This window comes from Thunnus thynnus, chromosome 17 (genome assembly GCF_963924715.1).
Source record: "Thunnus thynnus chromosome 17, fThuThy2.1, whole genome shotgun sequence".
In the NCBI taxonomy this organism is placed as follows: domain Eukaryota; kingdom Metazoa; phylum Chordata; class Actinopteri; order Scombriformes; family Scombridae; genus Thunnus; species Thunnus thynnus.
The window spans coordinates 17,261,687-17,286,665 of record NC_089533.1 but is presented as its reverse complement, the minus strand read 5'-3'; the positions used below and the strand labels follow the sequence as shown (position 1 = coordinate 17,286,665).

The following is a 24,979-nucleotide window of genomic DNA, read 5'->3' as shown; positions in this document are numbered from 1 at the left end:
ATTTGTCAAGCATTGTTTGGTGTGTGTCTGTGTCTGTGTATGCGTGTGAGTGAGAGTGGCATTTAGCATGTGTGCCAAGGCTGTTTGAGGTTTGTATGGGTGTGGGTGGCTGGCTATTTGAATGGGGGCTGTTCAGGGGCTAGGACTGAATGACTCAGTGGGACAATACACTAATGAAAGCACAAAAGCGTACCCACACTCACACACAAGTGTGCGCGAGCATGCACAAATGATTCTGCAGTCCCTACATGATGGTAATTAAAATGTACAAGGTAGGAGCTTACAAAGCTGAACTCCTGCCTTAATCTGCTTCCAGCTGTTGCAGCCATCACGCACACTCCCAAATTTATAACCAAACATTTATTGTTACGATACATAACATTAACATGACAATAACAGGCTCTTTCGGGCTCATAATCAGTCCTCACACCTTCACTAGCACTGAAATGAAAAGCCTGAGGAATGATGTGAGTCAGAGGCCATGTTTAATATCTGCAGGATGCCTGCAGGGCTGCTTTTTTCTGTACTCACTTTCTATCAACCTTGGTCTCAACCTGGAATTATCACTTTACAATATACAATGCTAATATAAACTTAATTGTGTCCCTTTGCAGAAGAAATAAGAGGTTAAGGCTAAATTTTAAGCTATTTTCAGCACATAATTCATCTATTTATTTAATATATTCAACCTTTCCCTTTTCCCTTTTTTGAATTAAGTTTTGGAAAAATCCACACACTTGATTAATATATCCTGGGGATTTATTGGAAAAGACTTTCTCTTCAATCTCAGATCATCTTTTCTCTTCCAGGGAAGGTGCAGCAGCGACTCCCACAGCTCCGAGGAAGCTGCAGGTGGAGGAGGTCGTGTAGGAATCCACCAGACTCAGACCGTAGTGCAGAGCCAGGTGCAGGGGTTCGGCCAGCTGTGCAGGGCCCTCAGCAATGGTGTTGAGAGGGAGACAGCACTACAGGAGATGGAGATGCAAACAAACCAACAAAATATGTGCTCACCTCAGTGCAGCCCTGGTGAGTAAAAAGTGTATCTGCTGCACTAGCAGGAGGATTATCAAAGGATTGTATGACTGAAGTATAGATTCAAATGTATGCTTATACCAGCAAACAAGTTCAACTCTAATTGGATTTTTCGCAGTGGCTTGTGGTTCACATTTTATGCCAAATCAAGTGGTTCATGGACAAGATAAGGTATGGTTTTATTAAACAAGAGTAAGAACTTTCCAACATAAATATTGTAGAAAAATACTGTATATTATGTTCACTAAAACAGGATTTACGGAATGACACAGTAAATCCTGCTGCATCTTTCTGCCCTTACTTTCTATCAGCCTTCGTCTCAGCATGGAATTATGACTTTACAATGTACAATGCTAATCCTAAACTTAATTGTGCCCCTTTGCAAAAATAAGAGGTTAAGGCTATTTTAAGCACATAATTCATTTATTTAATGAATATATTAAACCTTTCCCATTTTTTAAAATAAAAAAAAAATCCACACACTTACCTGAATAATGTATAATGTCTCTGTGTAGACTGGGTTTGGGATTCACTCATGACATCCACCAACAAGTCTTGTGCTTGGCCTGCTGCCATAATAGCCTATTTATCTGTTGTTATTGCTAAAGATAAATATAAAGAGATATATAAATATACCCCTCCAGTATAGCTGGATCAACATACTGTACATCACTCAGATGGAAAAAAGATCCCCCTCAAGCAAAAGATATTCACTAGAGAAGTGTAAACAGTACATGGATTGATAGAAATGGTGTATTCCCATGAGTGTATTCCGTCCTCAAGGTGGCGTTTCCAGCTGCAGCAACAAGGAAAGAAACAGAGAAGGAGAAGGAGGTGCCAGTGGCATCTCTCCTCTCTTCCATCTGCCTGCAGACTTCTTCCACCCTGCAGGAACAGCCATCCCAGCACCTCCCCGCAGTAGGAGCCTGAGGTTATCAAGGGGCCTCAGGCTGACCTCCCCAGCCTCCTGGGCTTCGCTCCGCTCGCCGGGAGCCCATAGCAAGATGCTCTGTACAAAGGTAGGTTAGATGATACTAGAAGTGGGCACAACAAAAAGATAATTGAGGTTTTATTGAGTCATTAGATTGATATTAACGATGATGCAGGAGAGGACATTTCATTTTTGTGCTCATCTAGATGAGAAATTGCCTGTGGATTGGTCGCTGACAAGAGATGATGATATATGATCTTAATATTATGAAGCTGGTTTGTAACCAGCATTTAAGACGCAATAAAAAATGGAAGTGGTGTGTCAGTGCAATCAAAACAACAGATATTACATGATCTTAAATGTTACATTTCTAATGAGGGTTGGATTCATGTGATGAGAGTTCTTTCTCCTTTCCATGTGTCATCAGTACCCATCCCACAGTGACTCATCCCTTGCTACGGGCAGCTCTGAAGGCAGCCTCCAGACCACCCTGGAAGAAGGATTGAGCTTCAGCGTTTCTCCACCACAGAACTTGGAGTTGCCAACAGCTCCCTTACCACTTGTGTGCCCACTCCCGCTGCCGGAAGACAGCACCACCATCTCTTCCCCAATCCAGACCCTGAGACCGAGGCCGAGCCCCTCATCGGCTTTAACCCTCCAGGCCACTAGGGGTCACCAGCGGAGCCAGAGCAGCGGGCGAGGTAGCACCAGCCCAGGCTACACCCGTGATGACTCAATTGACCCTTCAGATGAGGATCTGGGCATCGGCATTGGATCATCAATTGGTGGTTGTGGCTCCAGCCAAGCGGGCAACAGTGAACACTTGTCAGAGACACTGAGCAGCTTGTCGCTGACATCACTGCTGTCGCCCAGCTCCCTGGTGTATCCCGGAGGAGCAGTGAAGAAGTGCAATAGCACAGGCAGCCTGGACCAAGGGGGGATGCTGCTGTCATCCCGGGGAAGGGAGGGCCGCAGGGAGATTCTGGGCCTGGAGCTTATGGACCCCCAAGGTTTCTTGGCCAACCCCTGGACAGGGGTATTAGCTGAGACAAGAAGAGGAGATGGAAGAGGGGACATAGGTGATGGAGAGCACGGGTTCAAAGGGAAGAGCTCAAGCCAAACAACAGTGGGGCCTTGTCGGAAAAACAGATGAAACCTACCTAACTCTTACTTTGTGTCTCCATTCCTTGGATCTAAACCCATTGCTGTCCCTTGCACTCTCTCTGCTCCCATCAATGAGAGAGAGGCTTGATGACACATGATGTCCTGTATTCCAAACCCTCATCTTGCCCCGTCAACCCCTCTCTATACATTTGTGACAAGCCCATTTCCTATTTTGTGCTACCTGGGGGAGTGGTCTTGGTTATGGTCTCCTGGTGAGGATGTACAGTAGCCAGCAGAGTTAAGGCCCAAGGGCTGAAGATAGGCCCTTACACACCTCTTGGGGGTTGTACCTATAGAGGAGGCCATGGAAGGCTCTTCTCACATTGGGAGACCAGGAGGCCCTCTCATATCAGAGTTAAGTTAGGAGCAGAGACAAAAGAGCTTAAACTCACAGACACAAGTCTTGTTGTTGCTCTACTGTTGTTTCCTTTTCTCCATGTCGGCGAGGTTGAAAAATGCAAAAATAGAAGTGTCCAAACTGAAATAGCTATCCATGCCAACCGAAACCGTTTTGATTTGTGTATGTCTGTGAGGCAGTGCAACAAGTAAGTGGGAGGAGGCCCAGAGATGGCAGAATATATCAAGGCGGAAGGAAGGCTGGAGAAGGAGAAGTCAGGTCATTTGTTTGGCTGGGAAAGCAGAAAGCGGATATAATGTCCATCTGTTCTGGCAGACGGAAACAACAGGTCCTACTCACTCTGGCGCAGGACCTTCTGCTGAGATCAGAGTAAAATGCGAGGTGGAGGAGAGTTCAAGAGTGTGTGCTCGTAGTGTGTGTTTGTGTGTGAGAGCACTGCCTCAGGTATCCAAGGCATGAATTAAATCATTCTCATCACTTCACCATACCTCTGTATTTTCGAGAGAGGAGATAAGTATTGACTGATCAAAGCTTTGTGCCTCTGTCAACTCGGTCTTGAGTGGCGGCGGAAAATGAAAAGAAATTGACGGATTGCAGAGGTATAACCTTGCATGGAGTGATTCGTGAAATTGGTTTATTTTTCTCTCTATCTCCAGCATCTCTCACTCACTCAAACTTGAAGAAAAATGAGTATGAAAGAGAGCTAGGTCGGATGGACTTTACAAACCCACCCCCCCCCCCCCCACCATCTGAAGAAACAATGATGCACGTTTGTGGCAGCCTTGTGTGCACCAAAAAAAAAATGGTTCACAGCTACATAACAAAGCGAGACTTCAAGCACACTCCTTTTTGACACCACTTCCTCTCACCAAGGATTTGAGATGAACGGACAAAACCACAAAGGTTTGCGAGGGACCTCGACTGCATGATGGAATTGCATTTAACCAAGATTTTTATCTATATACAGAGTGTATCAAGATGTCAATGTCGGGTGATAACCATGTGATTTCTATTCCACTATTTTTGTAGAAAAGAGAATAGGCACGTGCAAGTGTTGCCGTTACTTTGTTCCTATTTCATTTAAACCCATACAATCTCTTTGACTTGTTGTCTAGGACTTTTTGTCTGCCAGTGGCTTCCAGTTTTATAACATTTTTTAAGGTGTGGACAGTGTATAAAACAACAAAGCAAAAAATTTCAAACAAACTTTGTGCGCTGAAGTGATTGTTCCCTCCAGCACATTTCTCTTTGGGAACACTGGTTCCTCTTGGATTTTTTTTTTTTTTTTTTTTTTTTTTTTCCACATGTTGGAGTCCCAGGGGACAGATGGGAACAGCCATATTCACTCAGCACATGAGGATCGTTCTGGCTCACAGACATTCCTGGCTGCACACAGGGAACTTTGTTTGCTTTTAGCCTCCTATGCTAAAAAAAAAAAAAACCATGAATAGTGTAAACCATCTCTATGAAAGCTTTAATTTGAGAGTTACACCACAACATATCGATTATGGACACATTCGTGTTCCTTAAGCATGGTTCTGGGATTGCAATACAGTAATGCTTATTCTTGAAATGATGCACTCATCTTCTCTTCCCCCATCTCTCCACACATACAGTATGTTGTAGCAAACCCTTTCACACACCACATTGTTTCATATCAAAAGCTGACACTGTAACAAAGAACAAAACTTTGCATCTTTTCATGCAAAATTACTTTGGCTTTTGCCGCTTGATTAATTACTCCAATCCAAAAATGAGATGCTCATCTTAAAGCCTGATTTCTAGAGGTAGACTGTTGTATCCCTAGTGTTTTGATCATTACCTTACTTTTTTAATTTCTCAAAAAGAATGAGGTGATGTGAGAAAATCCGAGGGGTTTTTTTATCATGCAAAATCACTTTGATGACTATGTTTTATCACATGGTGTTGGGTATTAATGAGTGATAGCAAAGACAGTTGTGTGTGTGGGTGTGTGTGCGTATGTGTGCGTGTGTGTTTATGACTTCAGGTGAAGTAGTGATTGCCTTTTCCTGAAGTGTCCTGTTTGTCCATGAGGATACCTGAGAAGGTTGAAGAGGGAAAATACGAAACAACCAAGGGCTGTTTTAGCTTGAAAGATATATCCTCTTATCTTTCTGAGACAAATGTCAATGAATATGGCATCAAAGGTTAAAGCCTGACTACACAGCAATAAATGTTCTATGTGTATGCCCTGAGTAAATGATGTCAATGTGATTTTTATCTCCTCAGAATATAACAGTATTCATTACTGTCTGTTGTTGCTTCTACTTGTCTGAACATACAACCAATCAGATAGCACCTCTGCCCTCTCAGAGACCAATCAGTCTCAGTTAGTAGTGAGATGGGCCGCAATTGGACTAACATGAACAAATTAGGTTATTGAACTCAGGTCGGGGGGTAAAAACCACTAGTAAAATGTTAGAAATAGTTGTAAAGGTGTGCTCAGACTAAACACAAAGCGAATTTTCACCTCGCTTTATGCGCACAACTTTAACTGCTGGAGTGCACTGGAGCCAATGCACCAACAATACAGATGTTAGCTGCAGCTAGCTAACAATGTGTGTGAGTGGAGTGTGCCTTTGTACAGTGTGTGTGTGTGCTACAGCTCAGACTGATTTCAAAACGTACCACAACTCAAGTTGTTTTTTTTTTCTTGTCTCTGTACATTCATGAATTTGAGTACAACCGCTTGGAGAAATATCTCACTCAAGTGTCAACGTTTTCAACTTGTGCGTGTGTTTCAATTCACGCTGCCTAGAGCGAACCTGTGTCCAACTGCGACTCTATACTGAATTTGTATGCAATCATGCTGCCTCTAAAATTTGCTTTGTGTTCAGTCTGAACACACCTTAAGAGTGTACAATTCACATTTGTACATATCTTTGTATTTTGATCTGCATGTGTACATTGCTGCCAGTGACCATGATTATATCATTAGTATGCATTTCATAAAATTGTACAAAGTTAGAGGGAATGCCCCGGTGTTTTTTGACTGCTGCTATGAAACCACACACACAAAAAAAAAAATCAGTTGGAGACACAAAAGCTTTTTTTTTTCCAACATATCCTTAACATGACTGTAAAATGATAAAATATGACATTTTTGGTAAGTAAAAGCTGCTCAGTCTGCTTTATCTTTATACCTGTTATTACAATTAAGTTAATAACTATATGACATGACAGCAGGGGGGAAAAAGTTGAGTCAGGGCAGTTTAAAGCAGAGAAGAGAAAGCCAGAGTCAGGACAGGGGCACGAAAGCCGGAAGTATATAGTGTTGACGTGGACAGCTGCACAGTGTAAAGCTAACAGACAGTGTGAGAGACCAAGGTAGTGAGATGCTTCAGAAGCAGGAGACTTCTCCAGACAGCTTGTCATCGGCAGCCTCGCCCAGTAGAGCCGCCAGCACGAGAGAGAGCACATTAGGCATGCATGCTGAACTCTGAGGTGTTGTTTACCTCACACCCCCCCCCCAACCAGCCAGCCCTCCACCTCATGTAACCTCTCAAAAAACCAGCTCTCCCTCAAGGCTCCTGTCCTTCAAATGTCACTGCAGGAGGGTGGAGGTGAGTACAGTTAGGGGTAAGTGTGCGTGCGTCTCTGAGACTGCGAGTGCATTTGTGTGCGTGTTGATGCGTGCGTAAACAAGTATGTGTGAGTGGATATGTCATTGCTTCAGTTATCTGCAAGGTCTTAAAAGGAAGTGTCCTGTCATCAAAGTTTTGTGGGTGTTAACTCTGCTTTGCCCTCTGTCACCTGAAGAGTACATGTGACCTCTTGCAACTTAAACTCTGGAGGTAGAGATCCGATAAGCAAACTGTGAGGGCTTGTGTGCTGACTTGATTGATTTCCTCGCATGGCAACACACAAAGTTCCCCTGAGAGATCAAGGACTCTTGAGTAAAAGATAATTTTTTCAGAGCACCTGGAAACCCACTCTTCATGTCTCAACTACAACCTTCATAGTGCTTCTGTAAATCATGACAACGGTTGTACTTTAACAGCTGCAAGGGGAGACCTCATGAATTTAAAACTTACTCACATTTGTGTGAAATTGGATATAAAGCTGAGCATTTTTTGGTGGCAAGGATTAATTAAAGTTGGTTCAAAGAAGAACAAAAGCTCGTATATTGGCCTTCTAAAGGTGTTAGGTCAAACATAAGGCTGATAAACAAGGTCCAAGCAGATCTGTCTCATTAATGTGTTTGTTTCTGGGCACAAGAGGGAGGAGCGGGACACTTCTTAAAACATCCAGCTTGTTTTCATAGATGTGTTGCTTTTTTGCCTTTTCCTGGGGGAATTGTGAAGCTTTTTATTCATAAAGTGAATAAATTAAGAGTTGTTTTTAGTGCTCTGTCACCTAATGAGTCACTTAAGCCACCAGAGTGTCTTTGATGTGTGGAGAGGTGACCTGAGTGCTGCTTTAAGCAGGGAACATGGACCACGAAACAGTGTTTTCAAGCTGGTATCGTTAGGAAAATAACAGAGAAGACAGCCTAAAGGGTCAGTGAGGATTATAGGAGATGGGATTTTGTTTCAATTTGGGGGTTTGCAGAATGAAGATACATGTAAGAGTCATATTCTATTTATCTAATGCAGTTGTACGGGATTATTATTGAAAGAAAGAACATGTTAACATTTTAACATTTCTCCTCTTGAAGCAACAGTTATTCTCCCACTTTGTCTCTTTCTTTCCCATCATTCTGGGAAACCTTTTTACCCACAGCTCACACCTGAGTCTTTCCCGACACACACACACACACGCATACATCAAGGCCGTGTATGGAAACCAGGTCCTGTCATCCGTCAAGGCTAACTGCCCAGGGAGTTGTCCAGGCCCATCGATTGTATCTCAGGCTCCAGGGAGACAGCCAGATAAAGGCAGGTTGAGAAGGAGGCACAACAAAAGGATGAATGAGGTGCCACTGAAATGAGCTGGCTGTATAAGATCAGGGAAACTGGCAGTCAATCTCCAGACGATACTTAAACTCTCTGAAATCTAAACCAGTTCTGAGGGTTTTTTTCCTCTCATTTGAGTGTCTCTTTATCGTTTGCCTCTGCCTCTCTTTTCTTTCCCATTAACATCCTTTTTTTCTTACCTTTGACTCACACAGAAAGCTGCTCTCTCTCTTCTCTGTCATCACCTAAACTCTACTTTCTGTGACTTCAGAGGATAAATTAAGCAGGTACAGTATGCGCACTTCTCCATATCTGAACTAATTCAACTGGGCATATCTCTGGCCTTTGTGAACTCATTTCCATGTCTACATAAACGCAGGCACTCTCCCAGTGCGAGTCTGCAAGGCAGTGTGCTTGTCAGAGGATCAGTGCTAATGGCTGGAGCTTATCCCCTCACAAACTCTCTTCTCTCTCTTTTTTTCTTTCTCTTTCTCCTGCTTTACCTCTGCAACGTAAAGCCATTAGCAGAGAAAGGGAAGTGGCGACAGCTGAAGCGGTGAGATTGGGAACATTGCTGATGCCGCTAGTTTCAGCCTCACCGCGCTTTCATCATGATGGATGATTGACTGGCTTTCTCAACACCTGGCCCGCTGTTTTGTAAGATAATAGTGAAAAATAATACAGTAACAACTCTGAGTGACTGGTTTATGATTTGAGAGATTTATTCAAAGTGAGCTCCGGTGGTTCAGTGACACATAGGTAGGGTTGTGTTTGCAACAGCCAGATTTGAAATCCCTGTTCAAGCTGTCACATCTCTCCCTCGTCTGAATTTAGAACTCTGCAATTTCCTCGAACATGAAGACAACTCTGAAGGTTGCAAAAGCCAGGAATCCTCTTATTACATCTGCTGCTGAACAGTAAGAATGACTGAGAGCATCAGGAGGGGGTAAATGACTGTGGTATTGTTCTTTTGTTTTTTTAGTATGTAAACTGAAAGTTGAAAGCTTGATAAGGGGCACTTACTATGCTTGACTGACATCCTTATAAGGGTGTGTGTGCTGCGTGTGTGTGTGTGTGAGCACAACAACCTCACTTAATGATTGTGTCCAAGAACACAGCGCAGATTGAATTACCCAGCTTCAGCACGAAAGCAGGAACACTCCAAGTGTTCCTGCTTTTAGTATTCGGAGTAAAACATAAATCATGCCCTCTAAAGAAAACTTACGTAAGGTTAGTGGATACCGTCTCATGCAACTTTGCTGAATTTGTAATAAAGTTTGCTCTGCTGTGAAATTATAGAGATCTTTTGTCCTCCAAATCAGGGAGCACACAAAGCAACAAAGGCAGCAGTTTCTTTATTCATGCAATTTATTTATTTGATATTTAGCTGGACCTTTAATTATGGTAACCTTGTGAAAATCTTCATGTACTTCAAAGCAATTGTACATGAAAGTTAACTCAAAGTTGGGCGGTGCACAAACAGGGTGCTTTGGTTCTAGCTTTGTTGACATTCTTCTTATCTCGGTGTGTTATGATGCTGTAAATATATAAAACTGGAAAGTGTTTTTAATGAAGATGGTTCAATCAACATCTACTAACTCTCTATCAGTGGCTAAAGAGAAGCAACTGAGGCAAGATATTTGAAACATGTCAGAGGTGCTGAGTGAATTTGATGGTAAAGTGTTTGATGCCTGTTGCGTCTTAAAAAGCTCTGTTTCTCAGACTTGGGTATTAGTGTTAAGAGCTTTTGGCTGTAGCCTCTCATGCATGCTGTGCCACAAGCCCAGTGAGAGGCAAAACATCAGCTCAAACCCTGAAACACACTGAAATTCACATTATGCACGATGCAAGGTTGTAGCGAAGGCCAAGCCATGAAGACACTCATGAATTTCAAAGCCTTTAAATTTTGCCTGAATGTATCTTAAATAGAAGTCTTCTTCGTGTGACAAAATTTTCATCGGAATCAGACTTGCACTTCGAAGACATGAAGTCACTCTTGCCATCAGATCCTTTTAATAGTGTGCAGGTGGACACCCTGGGGGATATAAATATACCACTTCCTCTAATTGTTTTTACATGCCTCATTATTCAAGTTGTTTGTCATTCAGCTGTTCCTTTCCATCTGTCTCTCAGGTTACATGTGGCAGGTTTGCAAAAAGTACAGAAAAAAGAGGCAAAAACAAGAAAATTTGTTAGATTTAAAGTCCCCCTCCACTCACAAATATGTTTTTCTTCTTGTTCCTTCCCTTGGGTGTTTGAGCTTCACTGTGCAGAATGCTGTATGTACAGTGGAAGGCTGTTTTCATGTTCATCTGCTGAAAGTGGAAAGTTTTCCTGTGCTCACTGAAAATCTGATTTTTAAGGGGCAGGCCTATAAGCATGATTTGTGACATCACTAGTTTGGAAGCCAATCCTGGTCCAGTATGCAATTTACACAAAGTGTGATGTGGAAACTTGAAGCCTCCAGTGCACAAATACTGAGAATGAACTGTTCAGTGAAGTAGGAGACATCTTGTGTCCAGCAGTTAAACATTTAAAATGAACCATATTTGCATATTCATATATTCATATTTTTTAAAAAGGCAGAAGGAGTAGATGTCATTGTATTGCATTTTAAAGAATCTTAATTGTACTTTTTAAGGGAAAAACCATATCAGAGACACATTATTGTTCCAAATAGAGTATTTTTATACATCTTAATACATATCTGGAGGGGACCTTTAACAACCTAATCCTGCATGTTACACTGACTACTTAAATCATGTCAATATGACCTATTAGTTTTGAAATGTATGTCTACAGCACAGGACATGATCATAGTGACCCATATGTTTGCCAACCTGAACATAAATATGAGGCTATTCATGTGTTTCAATGATGAAACTCCAGATTCAGCCTCAGTTTCAAGACAAGCTTTCCTGCCACATTTACTGTCTATTCAAAGATCCATAATTTGGCTATAAGAAATGAAGACAGTAAGGTGAAGTATACTGCAGTGTAGCGTTTTAGAAGTGCTTTTTCAAGCTGTTTTTCTGTGTTTGTGTTCCCTCTGTGGATAACTACTTGCTTCTTGAGTGTTTGTGTGTGTAGTACAGTTATGTGTTCGTGTGTTTTGTCCATTAGCCACCTCCCTCCCCCAGGTTCATATGAGGAGAGGAGCCTTTGTCTCCCATCTCCACCATCTCATATTTATCACTGCAATTAGGCGCTCTGCTGAGCGTGCTGCGGCTCACACTTGGCAAGCATTTCTCCTCCACTGGAGAGCCTGTCTGCCCCTGTTTACCTAAGAGCCTGCTGTGAGCGTGCACGTGTGTGTAACAGAGAGAGAGAGACAGACAGAAAGAAAGGAGACTGCAAATGGAGTTTTGAACACCCGTTGATTGTCTCCCTCCTTTTGTCCCAGCCTGGATCAAGAAGCCACCGGGGCTGCCTTTGTAGCAAATGTTGTCCTTTGTCCTTCCTGTGTCTGTGTCTGTACTTATATATATAGTGACGGTATCTCTGACAGACAGATCCAAAAAGACAGGGAGCGCATGAAAGCGAGAGACAGACAGAGACAAAAGAATGCAGAGAACAGGTGGAAAGATGAATGAAGCTGAAACAAAATGAAGTACAGGAGAAAGGTGCTTGAAGGTAAAAAGCAGTTCAGAAAGCAGCAGCGATACTACAAAGTCCACTGACGGATGAAAAATGTCCATATTTAGCTTTTGAACATATGCTGTATATCCACAGGAGCCGAGGAAGTGAAACTGAAGCCAACACTTCATGCACAGGATGTATCCATACTGAAATTACACTCTGCCCTGTCTGCATTTACAATGAGGTAAGAGTATAGAGGGCAAAGAAAGGGGACAAGGGAAGAGAGCAGAGAGGTAGTCTGAAGAAGTAAAGAGCGTCGAGGAGTTGAGAGGTGAAACAAGAAATAGTGAGGGACATAGACCGTGGATGCAATAGGACGATACATCGCCGTTATTAGTCTCTGGACTGTTTCTAAACAAACTAACGTGCCCAAAACTCTTTGTAGCGTGAAGGAACATGTCACCCGGTGAAGCAGTGTGGCTCATTGACGTGTTTTTAATAGTTTTTGGACAACAATGGAGGTCTACGGTGCAGAGAAATACAATACATCAGGCTGTGGATACACACACAATACTTGTAGGATCAATTCATCGTTGGTTTGGCTCTGCACATGAGATATTGTTGATATGAAAAATATAAAATTGCCAGCCATATACTTCAAAATGCTGCATCTCGCACAGTTTTCTCAACCCATGCAAGGGCATGTAATCTCTTAAAGTTAAAACATTTGTCAAATTACAAGGCTTTAGTTCTACAGCAGTAATACTCAGTGACTCACTCACATACTTAAAAACCTCTGATTACACTCTTTAAGCCACCCGTTCTTTCTGATAGTCTTCTCTAATTTAGTTGAATGCACATTAGCCTCTTTTTTAATGGTGTTGAATAATTTAGTGGGGAAAGGCTGGCTGATAACATGATAATGAATTGTCTTTAACTGGGCCACCTCTGTTAAGGTCTCCACCACACTGGAAAAGAATGTGTGTGTGTGTGTGTGTGTGTGTGGGATGGGGGGGGGGAGGGGGGCAGCTCACAGTGGTTACTCCACTTTAATTCAGTCCGAAGGCTGATGACATACTTGAATCCAATGTATTCAGTATAAGATGTGGGCGTGCATGCTTGTGTGTTATTTAGTCTTACTAGCATGAACGAAGAGATAAATGTATTCAAATGAGTAGCTGGGTAAGACTTTTGATGTCTGTGGCTTTGATGCTCATGTGGAGACAAGGGAGATGAGGTGAGGGCAGATACTAATAGGCAGAGAGAGAAAGGAAACAGCTGATGCGGCCATGCTTTAAGGAGGTGAAATGATGAAATGATTGGTATATAGGCAGGAAGATCAATGATTTTAACATGAGCCCAGAAAGGGTTTTTTTCTCGTCTTTCCTGTTAATGGTCAGCTTTCTTTTTCAACTAAGTATTATATTTAGTATATCATTGTGTGCGCAGCTCGAGGTATAAGTTCAACTAATGAGTAGTGCTTAGAGGTTGGCTATTATAACAGCTAAAGACATTATGAGTGTATTATAGACACTAAAAACCAAAGGAGCAAAGCCAAATACTGCGCACAGTTTGATAGATGTAGTTAAAAAAAAAAGATCTTACGTCAGTCTTACATCAGTGTTCTTGCCTCTTGATCACCAAACAAACCCCGGTGTGATGACACGGACGTCACAGGACAGGAGGCTATATTTGGTTTGCTGGAGCTAGATGAGAATAGGTCAAGGAGTTGGCGTACAGTACAGAGACCAAGAGACAAGTGAGGGGATGGGTCAACCCACTCTCATATCAAGATGTGTAATAGCTGTATAGAATATCTCCTGGTGTACTGAATTTATTTCCTTGTATCTACAGTCCACACTTGTTCAGTTCCACATATGGATGTTATATATCCATCTATTTATATATTAAATATTTAACTTATCCAATATTCTTACTTATTATTAATCTAATGTTAATGTTACATTTCCAACCTGTATATCATTCAGACTCGAGTGTGGTAGAGCCCAGGTAATTGCAACAGAGCTTGCTGGAAGTGAACCCCAGACAGCCTGTTTGAGGTGAATCTTCTTCATCGCACTCAAGTTTGATTTTACACTTTGCTAAATATAAAAGTCTCATGGAAAATAGACTTGTGTCCAGAAAAAATAATCATATTGTCTCCAATCTTCCCAATTATTCTGTGAAAGAATCCCAACGGTAAACCTTGTCAAAATTCTTGTAACAGATGAGCATGAAAGTTCATTCTTGACCTCATAAATAGGTTTAAAAAGAAAAGAGCCATCCCCATAAAAACTAAGAAAATTCCATGAAGAATGTGAGATGCAGTTAAAAGCTCTGAAAAAAGCTATTAAATGGACCTTGAGTTGAGATTTGTTTTGTCAAACTTAAAACTGATATTCAAGTTAGTGAAGATGCCTCAAATGCAATAATAAAGCCCATTTAGATGTAGTGGATTAATTATGTTTAATGATGTTTTTTTGAGTAAATGAAGTGCTGCATATATGTATATACCACAAGGGAAATCAAGTCTAACTCATCTAACAAGAAAATCACACACTATGATCACACTCTGTGAAACTGTACTGAGGCAAAGCTTGAGCTAAATGTTAATGTCAGCTAACATGCTCACAGTAACAACTAACTGCACTGAACAGATTCGGTTTGCAGGTATCGAGTCATAAAGTATTGGAAATGTTTTAATTTGACGTGATGACGGTGCTAGAGGTTAAGTCAGGGAATCACTAAAGTCAGTAAGATTAATCCTCAGGGTACCATGAATGTCTGTACAAAATTTCAATAGTTTTTGAGATTAAGTCTGGACCAGAGTGGTTGACCAACCATCCAATCATGATGCCGCTATGGTAGCATGGCAACAAACAGCGTAGAGGTCAGCATCATTTAATACAATAGAATAGTCAAGAGTTTTTAGGATGTAAACATCATGATCCATTTTGACAAAGCGATGTATAAACACTAGCAATCATGAGTTCCAGTTCTGATTGTTGTTGGGCATAGCGACAGAAAGCAATTAAAATTAATCTTTGATGATGGAATTAAACAATGAGCTTTGGTGATCTGAAAAAAGGTTGTGACTGCAGGTAATTACTTCTTTCATGATGTTTATTGTTGATGTTTATGGATTTAATATACAATCAAGCAAATATGACTCCTAGTAGGAAAAATAAATAATACCGCAGAAAGCAGACTGTCACGAATTTTCTTCAGCCATAAAATGACAATCAAGCCTGCTTTACTTCCATTTATATTCATTACACTCCAAATAGAATCCAATTTGGCCTTCCTAATGGGCACATTCTTATTTAGGCATTGCACTTATTAGGCATGGCACATTGGATGAAAGATTGTTTTTGGACAGGTATTTTATTAGTTGCATGGTCTCAAGCGACGACGCAGGCTAATCTCCTTGGTTTATTAGTTTTACAAGAGCTGAAAATGTGTCGTGTGACCCCGTTCTGCTCACTCAGGGGTTTGTATCTTGTTGCAGGACTGTTGTTCTTGCATATGAATCCTTCCCACTTTGTGGCAGATGTTCTCTCTGCCGCACATATGGTATGCAGTCAACTAAAAAAGAGTAAAGTAGATGTCCACTCTCTTTTCACTGCTCTGTATGCTCAGGAGATGATGTTAGAAACAACAGGGGGTTTCGGTGTGCATGTGTTTGTGTCAAGCCAAGGCAATGAAATTGGCGAGAACTGCTGCCAAGCAACACTTTGCATCCATATTTGTTTTGTTTTTTTTACACAGTTAAGTAGTTCTGACACTAGATGAGTTAGAAACATGCATGAAACCCTAAATTGGATTTGGGATTTAGTGTGATCCTGTGATTTTCCACAGCAGCAAACAGCCTAATAATCATTCCCACCCCCTTTCTAAGCCTAGACAGCCCGTCCAGCAGTCCACCACTCACCTGGGGCGTGTGATCTCATTATTTTCACAAGGCTCTGTGCTGTAATAACAGGGGAGGTGTACTGTACTGTGTGTACAGCTCTAAAACCTAATTTGAGTCCCACCAGCATTTTTACAGCCTGCACCCCGGCGTGCTCACTGTCCTCACACTGGTTTGTTTTAACAGGCATGAATGTGTGTTGATTAAATGTTTACCAGAACTGTCGATCTATGCAATCTTGAGCAGATCAAATTTGAAAGTAAACTGAAAAATATATGTACAGTATGTGAACGAGTAAGGATGTATGTGCGTGCGCTTGTGTGTAGAGTGGACCTGCTTCTAGTTTTGAGGTGAGAGTCAGGTGTTTGTCAGTCCACACTGTATTTTCCATTTCAGTGCACATCAGTGCAAATGTCAGTACTCATTGACTTCATCTCCCAAAATGCACACAACCACACACTCGGACACAAATGATGTGCAACTCGCATGTACACACACCCATGGACATAAATACTCCTATGCATGTATAATGTGTAGCGTCATAGCGGTCAATATGTTTAATTCTGCTGTTTTGTTTTTGCTTGCCATTATGATTTCCCTCTTATGTCTGTCATCGTGTTCACGCCACATGTCAATATGCTAGCAGGTCACTTAGTGTCTCTCAATATGATTGGTTTAAAGGACAGGTTCACGATTTTCTTTAAGTCTGTCTTAAAACAACAGTCATGTGCCCAAATGAACATTGAAATAGGTTTTCCTCACTGTAATCATTCCTCCTGTTCATACTGACCATTAGAAGATTCCCTCCAAATACACTTACATTGTAAGTGATGGGAGACAAAATCCACAGTCCTCGTTTTGAGCAAAAATGTATTTAAAAGTTTATCTGAAAATAATGTTTTGCTTCAGCTGTCTGAGTTTGACAAATTAAGTACACTGTATATCTTCCAAGTCTTTTTATTGGCAAATTTTAGTGTTTTCCTGTTCAACTGCAGTGGAAGTATAGTGAAAAAAGAGGGAAATTAGCACTAAAAAGACTGTAACTTTGTAAGATATCTACTTGATTTGACTCATTTGGACAGCTGAAGCCTCATGATATCTTCAATAAGCTTTTAAATATATTTTTGCACATAAAGAGGACTGTTGATTTTGTGAAGGAATCTCTTATAGGCCAGTATAACAGGAAGAATGATACAGCAAGAAAAACATGTGTCAATGTTCATTTGGGCACCTGACTGTTGTTTTAAGACAGAAGTGGTACAATTGTGAACCCATCCTTTAAATTTAATTCAAACGCCAGGACACACAATTGCCAGCTAGCTGCTGCAGATAAGTGTTGAATGCTTTAGAGAAATATTTGAGTAATTTACAAACTAATCTGAAAACATGGAATGTACTGCATACTCAGTGAACACACAAAATTGTGGAGCAATTCCACTGTTTTATTCCCCTCCTGCTCATTTTCTCCTCTGCTTATTTCTGAGATTTTTTTTTTTGTGTCTAATTTCTTCAGCCTCTCGTCTGCCTTTCTTAGTGTCTCTCTCCTTCCCTGTCATCCTTTACTTTAGAGCTGTGGTGTCATTCACAGGGACAAGAGAGAACAGGGCAGAGTGAATCAGCCAGGAGGAGGTCGGCCGTACTCAGTGTCCAGCATCGTCTGTAATATCCTTGCCGGGAATGAGCATGGAGCTGATTTGCATGATTACACAGCATCCGCCAGACAGCCAGCGCTTCATTACTCACCGCGAAACGCACACAGGATGATTACAGGAAAATGATTCCACGCACACATAAATGCACCTTCGCTGAGACAGTGCACACAAATACTGTACATCAGAGTAATGCCTTCTGACACTGTTTATAGCTGAGCGGTGGTGAGGGTGATGACACACCCAGACAAGCTTGTGTTTAAAGACACTTAAATCTTCAGGTATTTCAAAAGCTATAGCTCCGAGCCACGTCGCCAATTAGCATAAGAGCCTTGCTTGTTAAACCTTGCCTATCACTGACTCATCTGTATAATCTCACTGCTGGGCAAGCATAAAAGACAACGCTGCTGGCCACAGAGCATCAGTGGACAGGTACATGACTGATCTCTGAACAAGGAAAGAGGTACGATCGATACAGAGCTATTGAAGCCCAGGATCAATAGGAGGCCAAAGGATTCACAATGCAAGAGGCCACCTCCCAACAACCTCCCATAGCTTCATGGTGTGAGAGCAGTGCAATAAAGCTTGTAAAATGTATGAGTGAGTGTGTGTACTGTGTATATTTTACACAAGAGAGAAAACAGTGAGCTTCGCCTGGAGCATCTGCATAGATATACAGTATGCCCAAACATCTCCCTCCCTCCTGTCAGAAGTGTGTGAGCATCCGCATGTGTGTTTCACTGTCTCCGAGGTGTACGTCAGCCCACCTTTGTGAGCACAGCACGGATCAATAACTGCTATGCAAATTTATTGCACAGATGGCACCTTGGGCTTGGGGGAATTGCAGTCTGCCAGGAATTACAGGTTTGTCTGGGATTTACACCTTTCGGTAACAGAGTAAGCATGCCTGTGTAGCATAGGGGAAGAATAATATAGGCTACGCAGTGCAGTTAGTGTTAATATGGCTTTACTTGATCGTTCCATTGAGGATAAGCTGGTGCAATTCAAGTATTCTGTTGTGCAGAAAAGTGTATACTCACACTATTATGTACACGTGTGTGGATATCCTGCTCCAGCACCTTCTTTCCATGAGCGCAGACGTGTTCTTTGAAATCACCAAGATGCAGACTGTGTTCCACTCTGCTTCTATTCAAGCAGCCGTTCCGCTTTGAAGTCCGACACAAGGCTTTTATCTTGTTATCTTGTTATTTCATTGTATTCCCACGCGCAATGCCATGCAACATCCCGAGGGGTACAACAAATACCCAGGGCCCTCCCTCTCATCCATAACACACAGCCGACAATGACGGTGGGAGAGAAAGAGGGGTGGGAAAAAGGTCCATTTTATGTTTGAACTAGAACAGAGGGGAGTTTCCAGTTGACCATATACCGTAATGACGAGCCTAATTAATCAGATACATAATTCATGGGATGGAAAAAGTGTGCTATGAAAGAGAAGGGGTGGGCGAGAGAGAAGACAAGACTTGCACCATCAGCATTTTCCTGAGGAGAAAAAGACAGGAGTGTGTGTTTGTGTGTAACAAACGTGTGTGTGTGCTTGACTATATAATAAAAAACAATACTGGCACTCCATCAAACCACCATTATGAGCTTGAATAATTAAATCTCTTTACCGCTGCATTTTTATTGTTAAATCAAAGATGACTGACATGTAATTAAAATCTCCTATAAGTAATAATCTACAACAGTGAAATACTATAGAGCATCTTTAGGTCTATAATGCCTGAGAGTGAAATCAATGTTACTTTCACACCGGTGGAAAATGAATAAATCGATCAAATGGCAATCAACAGACAATGAGTGGGTCAATACCAATGAACGTAGAGAGCAGAGATCACTCATGACAGTCAAAGACTGAAAAAAAAGAGCATCATGGATTCAACTTGTAATGACACCCTTGGGTCTCACTGGCTGAGATCAATAACTAAATATAGGGGACATTAATGACCTTCTAATGATGCTGGAGCTCATCATGGAGCTAAAAAGTCGCCCTTGTTGATCATGCAACTCAACAGCACACAGCGCATTTGGATTTGGCTTCACAAAAAAAAAAAAAAAAAAAAAAAGGAGAAACAATCAAATGGTCATTGAAAACAACGATCCTCTATAATGATGCAGCCAGACTTTGGTGGTAATTGTCATTTGTTCTGCTTCAGCTCTCCTCCAGGTTCCCCTGCTAGCTGTGTGGGGACACATAAAGGCAGGCCTGTTAGCTCTGGGTGAGGAATTATTTTTACTTCACCTGATGCATATTTCCGTGCGCTGTGCTTCTGTCAGCTGTTATGATACAAATTAGGCAAGGTCAGCTTGAGCTGTTGTCATGGAGACAGGGTTACACCAGGGGATGATTTGGTATTGGCATGTACCTCAAATGTATGTGTGTGTGTGTGTGTGTGTGCGTCAGTGAGCGCTCTCCTAATGGACAGGAGGTAAAATAGACTTCACCCATCTATGAGATCCAGCAATTTACCCATAAATAAGGTCTATGTATGATAAAAGCTTTCTGTATCACTTTTTCAACCCTCCTGCCAGTCTGTCTATCTCTTTCTCTCCGACTCCTTTGTTCATCAGTTTACAGTATATCTAAATATTTTATATTAGCTATATTTGGCAGGAACCCCCTCTCTCATTATTCTCTCCAAACATGCTCCAAACTCTCTTCATCTACAAGTCATGTTATTCACCTCCTTAAAAATAGACAGGACAGAAAAAAGAAAATGTCTTCCTCCTGTTTTTGTTTTATCGTGTCATTCTCTCCGTCCAACCATTCCTTCTCGAGCTCCCGGGGGAGGAGGCAGCACTGGTGACTGGATTGTCCTCACTCCAACACCCACAAAAGGGCTTTGATGCTCAGGTGGGAGGACTGAAAACTCTCACTGGCTGCCACCCTGGTTCCTGGCTCCGGGCGGCTTATCTAGAGCCAGAAACGGCAAAACACTGCAGGAAAATGAGGAGAAAAGAAAAAAAGAGAGAAACATGAAAGAAGAGATAGTCAGAGAGAAGGACAGAAAGAAGGCTGCTAGGCTGTTACTCGTCAGTTCGGAGCCCATTCCTGTGGTGGAGCCATCTGCCGAGGGAAGGAGAGAGACAGAGTGCAGTGCAAACACTAAAGCATGATCCGCTCTCGTTACGTTATTATTGCTACTGAGATTTTGGATTTTAACACATACAGGTGAAAACACTGCATGCCCAAAACTTATCATACTGCAGATACACTCATATAACCACAATGCAATGCAACCCAAAAAAACAATCTTGAGAAAAAAATCTTACCTTAGGTTCAGTTGGTGGTGTTGTTGTTCTGGACTGCATTCAGTTGACACATGTATTTTGTTCACACGTGGGGAAACACGGATCCTTCGTAAATACTGCAGGTGTTCTGTAGTTGTGCTTATCTAACATTCATGATGCTAAATACAACCTTAAAGACAACAACAACTTCATTAAATACAATTTGAAATGAAATCAAAACTCCACATGGGGTAGGTGGTAGAAGTACAAAACTTGTTGGATATGATTCAACACTATGTGCTTGTGTAGCAATGAAGTATGAGGATACACATACATATAAGCATAAGAACTGTACATGTTGTGAAATCATCTATGTGTATAGTATATGGTATACGGCATTACTTCTGCAGCAATCGAAGCAGGAGTCTAGATTTAGCAAACCATATACCTGATTATGCGGGGAGACATTACTTTTTTTTCTGTGGAATATTTATTCATTTTACATTACACCCACCATCAGCACACAAGCGCTGATGGCACTAATGTGGAATATAAGCCTTATGGAAAGCCAACTTGTTCAATAATGTGTGAAAACACGTCAATTCATGAAAGCATTGAGTTGTTAACCTGAAAAATGATTGAATTCACATGTTAACACTCTTAATGCGTTCTAACATGTTCAGGTGTTGTCAGTGGATTGTCTACAGTGGTGGATTTTGCCGCCATCCACCACCACAATGAACTGGTTGCAATGTGACAGATTAGTGAAACACTACAGCCACCATTGGATTTAATGGGAAATATATACTGCACGTGAATGATGGTATTAGTAGTGGTATCAGTATTAGTAGTATTTAAAGATCCCCTTCACATGTTTTAGGATATGTAAAAATACTGTTTGAAATAATAATTTGTCTATGGTTTTTCCAGAAAATAAGTTCAATTGCCTTGTTAAAATCCTTAAAATTACATCTATTTCTTCTCCCTCAAATCAGAATCTATGAATAAGCAAATATAATCCGTTTTAAATGTTTAATGTTGGACACAAGATGTCTTTTACTTCACTGTAAAGTCCATTCTCAGTGTAATGCACATTGGAGGCTCACTAGTTGTGATCCTGTCATAAATCATGATTGTAGGTACACACCTTAAACTTAAGCTCAGAGACACTTTCCACTTTCAGCATATGAATGTGAAAACTACCTTCAAGTGTCAAACTCTGCACATACAGTACCAGTCAAACATTTGGACACTCATCCAGGTGAATGGGACGGTGTGTCCAAATGTTTGACTTGTTCTGTACATCATTCTGCACAGGTAAACTCAAACATCCAACTGAAGGAACAAGAGGAAAAACACTTTTTTGAGGGGTTTGCTTTAACCAAATAGCCTGATAGGTTAAATTGCTGCTAAATCTTGCTGTATCTGATAAATTGAATGAAGATTTTCAACTTGGCTTTCTAACAGGGTAAAAAAATGCCATGCTGTAGTTTAAGAATTTCTGCAGCGCCAACACCAGTCTACACTTGCCCGGGAGGATACATAGTATCACTGCATCACCTGTAATAATACAAAAAGAAGCGCTAGTGCTGGGATATTAGTGCCGCAGCTGTGCGAGGAGTAATAAAATAAGTACAAGCACAGCACAACTGACAGATACCTTTAGGGGACACTATATTCGACCATCAGATCATGACTGACAAGTGACATAAACTGCCAGTGTGTGTTGGAGTTTCGATCATTAATCACACAGCACGCCGTCAGCGCTGATGAATTGCCTTCTCCACTGCATAATCTACACGCTGCTTTCCCTCTTGACCTTCACTTGAGACTAACTGCGTGTCTATGTGAAAGATAGTAAAAGTAGAGAAAGGAGAAGACGATCTATCTCCATTATCCTTTTTTTCCTGGTTATTTAGCATCACATCAAGCCAGCTCCCCCAATCTCTCCCCTGGTTTCCTGCTCTATCACTTTTTTCATTCCCCCTGTCTTTTCAGCTCACTATCTTCCTGTTGTTGCTTGTTTTTCCACTAGCTGCAACTGTTACCCCGGGGAAATACAGCTTTCCTAATGACGTGCAGACCGTATGTTGCAGAGAGAATGAGGTGTTAATGTCGCTTGAGTGTGACACTGTTTAAACTATTCTCAGGGTTCCCTTCATGCCCTCTGAACGTACATGCAATGATGGACACAATATGTCTCAAGAAATACTTTATCTACACTGCTGGGAGACCTGTGCCTGACAGGGTTTGTGGTTTGGTCTTTCAATCAAAAAATAGGTACATACTGCCTCCTGCTGTTCGTGAAAAAGAACATTTCTGTAATAAGTTGATACCCAAAGCAGGTTTCAACAGAACACAATCCTCAAATAAGATATACACCAAACTCAGTTTATTCATTCCCACTTGCACTATGATTGCAGCTTCTAACCATGCATATCATTTGCTGCATGGAGCCAATCTATCATCCCAAATGAGCACTGTGCCTGGCTCTCAAACCAAGACCCTCCCTTCCATTGTTCATTATCTCAGCTTCTGTCCCAGAAGTTAACAAGCCATCTGAAGTCAACCTGTTACTTTGGTGTTTTGGGACAGGAAGGGGCAAGTGAATCTGGTTGCCAATAGGCTCAGGCAACGACTCAGCGGTCACAAGAGAGAGAGACAAAGAGGAGCAAAGGTCACAGCTGGGCCAGTCCATCTGCACAATCAAGCATGGTTATGCATAATCGGTGACTAATTTACTTGTGGGGTACATAAACACCCAAAGCTATTTATTTTTCAAACAGTAATTTACCTCTAGCGAAATTATGTGAAACTGGTATTTCCCCACTGACGGCAGGGATAATGGTGTAAAACAAATATGTTCCGAAGCACAAGAAGCAGACAATTTTCATTTCAAGCATTTTCCGTGGAGGAAAATGTGCACAAATTATGCTGAGTGATCATCTGTAATACTATCCATGATCACACTCATGCCCCGGAGGCAGTTTAGACATAGCTGAGTCACTTTTTTCAGCTTATTGATCACGTGGTCTGTCACAACTGCAGCTACTGCAAACTGGTCACCAATCTTAGATATACAGTCCAAATTTCTACTAGGAGTTTACACCTGCAAGCTATTTAGTTGTACTGTTGAGGATATTGCCTGGATTATAATTAAAACCCTGACGAACACTCAAAAAAGTTTGTTTTTGCTGGCAAACTGAGCACAAGATCCAGTTATTTGTGCAGCTCATAACAATATTAAAAACATCCTTGTTGCTCGCTTTATTGCTTGAGATTATCGATACTTTGCTGAAAGTTAATTGGTTATAAAAATCAAACACCATCTCAGCCTCTTGCAACATCGAGTGGGATAATGACATTGGTTTATCAGGTTTTTACTGTGGTTGTCCACTTTAGGCTTTATTTCAGATTTGGTGAATCTGCAGGATGTGGTTGGTAAATCCCAGTTGTACATCGACAGGGGTTTCAACTAGTTATTAATTACACTCAAACGATGAACAAAAAACTCCTGCCACTTGCTACACAGGCACCCGGTTTGTAAAGGTCAGTGCGAAGGCCAAAAATATCAGGCCTGCTATAGGGGAATTGTGTAAAAGACATATTGTATAGATGGGAACAAGGGAAATTATTTCAAGAGGATTAAGAGCTGAATGTAACATTGAGTGTGCCTTAAAGTGACAGTCTAGTATCACAAGCTGTTTGGTAATAAATGTGGTGGTAACATTTAAGTTCTACAGATCTTATAGGCCGACAGCCACTAGCTCAGTTTATTTGAAGCCTAAGTATAATTCAGTGGTATTCCTTTGACTTTTTCAGCAAGACAACATACTCAAGTCACAATGTCTTGCATTAATGAGCAAGAAGCTTTTATCTTTGCTGATTAATGAAAATTAAGTGTGCAAGCCAGGTGGCTGTCAGCCAGAGTACATTTCACCATTTGCACCCATGTCTTGTTTGCTAGGTTGGCAGTAGCAGGATCCCGTTACAGTGTGTTCTTACTCAATTAGAAGAAGAGGTTGGCTGGAGGGGCAATTTTTTTTGGTTAGAACGTGTTCGCATATCTGGACATACAAGCCGAGGCTCTGGGTCTTATAATAGAAGCTTGTGTTAGTTCAGTAGGATGTAGAGGTGATACAGGGGAGGCTCTTGCAGTCAGACTTGCTGCAGTTTTTAAGTTTACAA

General features: G+C 41.4%; 1 protein-coding gene across 6 annotated transcripts in view; it reads left to right on the top strand.

Annotated features, from left to right (window-relative positions):
- Positions 1–4,229, top strand: part of cacna1ia (calcium voltage-gated channel subunit alpha1 Ia) — a 111,694-nt gene extending 107,465 nt beyond the window's left edge. For all 6 annotated transcript variants that reach the window (XM_067615631.1, XM_067615632.1, XM_067615633.1 and 3 more), the window contains 3 exons: positions 810–1,026; positions 1,816–2,051; positions 2,391–4,229. In XM_067615631.1, coding sequence (XP_067471732.1) covers positions 810–1,026; positions 1,816–2,051; positions 2,391–3,116 — 1,179 coding nt within the window. In that variant the 3' untranslated portion in view covers positions 3,117–4,229. The remainder of the gene's footprint in view (positions 1–809; positions 1,027–1,815; positions 2,052–2,390) is intronic.
- The last annotated feature ends 20,750 nt before the right edge of the window (positions 4,230–24,979 follow it).